This window comes from Mastomys coucha, unplaced genomic scaffold (genome assembly GCF_008632895.1).
Source record: "Mastomys coucha isolate ucsf_1 unplaced genomic scaffold, UCSF_Mcou_1 pScaffold6, whole genome shotgun sequence".
Classification (NCBI taxonomy): domain Eukaryota; kingdom Metazoa; phylum Chordata; class Mammalia; order Rodentia; family Muridae; genus Mastomys; species Mastomys coucha.
Window position 1 is genome coordinate 39,897,062 of NW_022196912.1, and position 3,096 is coordinate 39,900,157.

The window sequence follows — 3,096 nt, forward strand, 5'->3', positions numbered from 1 at the left end:
ATAATTCTTATTTTTATTGCTATAATATTTTATAAATTTTAAGGAATATGACAAAAAAGATATTGTAGTTATTGAAGGGGGGATCTCTGGGAGGAGCAGTGGTACAAAAAGGAAACAAGAATGTGATTCAATTATATTTAATTGAAATATGTTTTTAAATGTTAACAAATTCAGATAAATTGAAATCATGTAACTTTTCTCATCATAATGCAATAAAAGTTTAAAAAATTTTTTAAAAAATGTTAAATCAGGGTTTTTTAATGAGATTACTTGTAGCTTTAGTCCTATTTGGTGGAATGAGTTTTTTCAGAAATATACCAGAATAATAAAATCAGAGCAAACACAGAGTGGCTATGTAGTACAAAAACAAGCATTCTAGGCAGGTGGGCCATGGCCAGCTGCAGAGCCAGTTAGGAGAGGCATCCTCAGTGCTCTGCGCCTCTGTCCCACCCTGGCCTCTTACCTTGCTCTTTGTACTGATTTCACTGCTCTGGGAACTGCTGCTGCTGTGTCTCTTCTTGCCTTTGCGAAACATCTTTCACCATAGCTTGATCCAGAGAAGATGCCCCAGGGGAACAATGGTTGTTTCCAGTACTGTCAAGAAAAGTAACATCAGCCTTTAATCCCAGCACTCGAAAGACAGAGGCAGGGGGATCTCAGTGAGTTTGAGGTCAGCATGATCTACAGAGTGAGTTCCAGGCCAACCAGAGCTACATAGACCCGGTCTCAAAAAAGAAAAAGGAAAAAGGAAAGGAGAAGAAGAAAAGCAACAGCAGGTCACGTTTTGCAGAGCACAAACAGAAGCCACCAGCCCTTTCCACATCTGTGGGCACTTCTTCTTACTTCCCTTGGATACACTCTTTTTCATCCTTTTCCTCTATTAAATTTTAAAATGCTGCTCTGGGAATGAGAGGCTCAGGGGCTTAGCACTGTGAGCACCTGGCTTCAAACCCTATTGTGCTCGCTTAAAGATTTTACAGACATGGCTAGAGAGATGGCTCAGCAGTAAAGAGTGCTGATTGTCTTCCAGAGGACCTGAGTTTGGTTCTCTGACATCCGGTGGCTTGCAACCACCTGCAGTTCCAGCTCTGGAGAATCCACTATACTTTTCTAGTCTCTGATGGCACCTACATACCTTAGTATATATACACAAAAACACACATGTACATTAATCCATCCATCCATCCATACATACATACATACATACATACATACACACACACATAAAATTTATCCAAAACCAGGGCAGGAGAGTTGGCTGATTGGTTAAGAGCAGTTGTTCTTATAGAGGACCTGGGTTAGGTTCCCAGCACCTCACGGCCTCTGTAGGCACCAGACACATATGGGGCTCATATACACACATGTAGGCAAAACACTAATACACATAAAAATAAGTAATTCTTCAAAAAACTGACAAAAAGTGAATGAACCAAAAACCCTATCATAATGATGGATGAAAAGTCCTTTTCCTCAAACTAACACATGCTGCCCAGTTCTCAAAGATTCAGGGGCTATACTTTTTGGGTGATTCAAGAGTTACTAAACCACATGACATGTTATCAACCAAGACACTGAGATCCAGTTACTCCAGGTTCTGTGGAGAGAGTCAGGGCTAAGGGTTAAGTACTGGCATCCACATCCCCCACCTCGAATATTTTGAGACAGGGTCTCTTGGGCCAGGTTGGACTGGAATTCAGTGTATGACTAGGATGACCCCAAACTTCTGATCCTCCCACCTCCACCTCTAAGGGTGCTGAGATTATAGGCATGCACCACCCCTTGAGACAGTATCTTCCTATGTAGCTCAGGCTAGACTTAAACTCATGATCCTCTTGTCTGAGCTTCCCAAAAGCTGGACTAACAGGCAAGGACGACCACGGCTGGTAATACGGGCATTTTCTTTTCATAGACCAAGACAAAGTCAAAATCTGACATAAAAACACATGTAGGCATCAGTTCCTCACCTCCCCTGCAACAAGAAAAAGCAGGAGCTTAAAGAAGGTGAGGGACGGTCCTCTTGGTAGGGACATGGCCTTGGTAGGGACAGAATGACCTGGTTCCTGCCTCTGGGGAAGGGCCAGCAGGCGTGAGCCTCCACCTGTTTATGGAGGTGGGCATAAGGCTTGTTCATATAATAATGTACAGATTTTCATGTTCCTCCCAAGAATGCCATCCTTGTTGATATTAAGCACTTCATGGTATTCAGAGACAGTGTTGAGTCCAGGAGGCAAAGGTGTGGCTAATGTCTAGCAAAATGGTAAACTTTGGGACCTTCAGGACAGCCCTTAAGGCTATGGAAAAGAACTATAAAAACACGAGTTCAAAAATCTATAATTTTCTCAACTAGGCAAAAATATAACGATGAAATATAAATTGTGTAAGGAGCTTCACAGATCTAAAGGAACAGGGGCAGCTTACACTATCAGCCAGCTTGTCAGAAAGATACGAAGATGGCAGATGCAGATTCCTGAGTTCATTAAGACCCAAGTGTGGTCAGAATGGTACTCTCAGGACCAGGTCCCACCCAGCATGGTATAGAGAGGCAGGCAGATCTCTGAATTCTTTTGCAATGTTAAAAGAAAATGTGTGCTTGCTGTCTCCTAAGAATTGAGGACTGGAGTCTCAGATGCTGGTTCATCAGATAATAAAAGGGAACTGGGAATAAATAACTAAATTGGTATGTAAAGGAAAAAAAAAAAAACTAGGCTTCTGGTCTGCGTGAGATGAGCTAGCAGAAAGAGACGGCAGTTCTTTTTTAAGTTTTTCTGTATCAAGAGCTGAGCTATCTAAAGATCTCTGGAGAGTGAAAACAACTCAAGAATTTTTTTCTAACAGGATTTCTGATTTTAGTTGGAAAATCCATGGAGAGCGAACAAAGCTCTTTTAGAAAGTTTCCTAGCGGCTATCCAGAGAAGACTGAAGAGCAAACATAGCTCTTTTAGATTTTTTTTTTTTTTTTTTTTGGCTTGGGTTTTAATTGGAAAACCCAAGAATTACTTTTAGGCTATTTCTTTCTTTTTTTTTTATAATTTTTTTTAAAAGATTTATTTTATTTATTTTATGTGTATGAGTACACTGTAGCTGTACAGATGGCCG

General features: G+C 40.9%; 1 protein-coding gene across 5 annotated transcripts in view; it reads right to left on the minus strand.

Annotated features, from left to right (window-relative positions):
* The window catches only part of Itgb1bp1 (integrin subunit beta 1 binding protein 1), a 17,679-nt gene that overhangs the window by 11,273 nt on the left and 3,310 nt on the right, over window positions 1–3,096 (minus strand). For all 5 annotated transcript variants that reach the window (XM_031356934.1, XM_031356935.1, XM_031356936.1 and 2 more), the window contains one exon: window positions 464–594. In XM_031356934.1, the coding sequence (XP_031212794.1) occupies window positions 464–594 (131 nt within the window). The remainder of the gene's footprint in view (window positions 1–463; window positions 595–3,096) is intronic.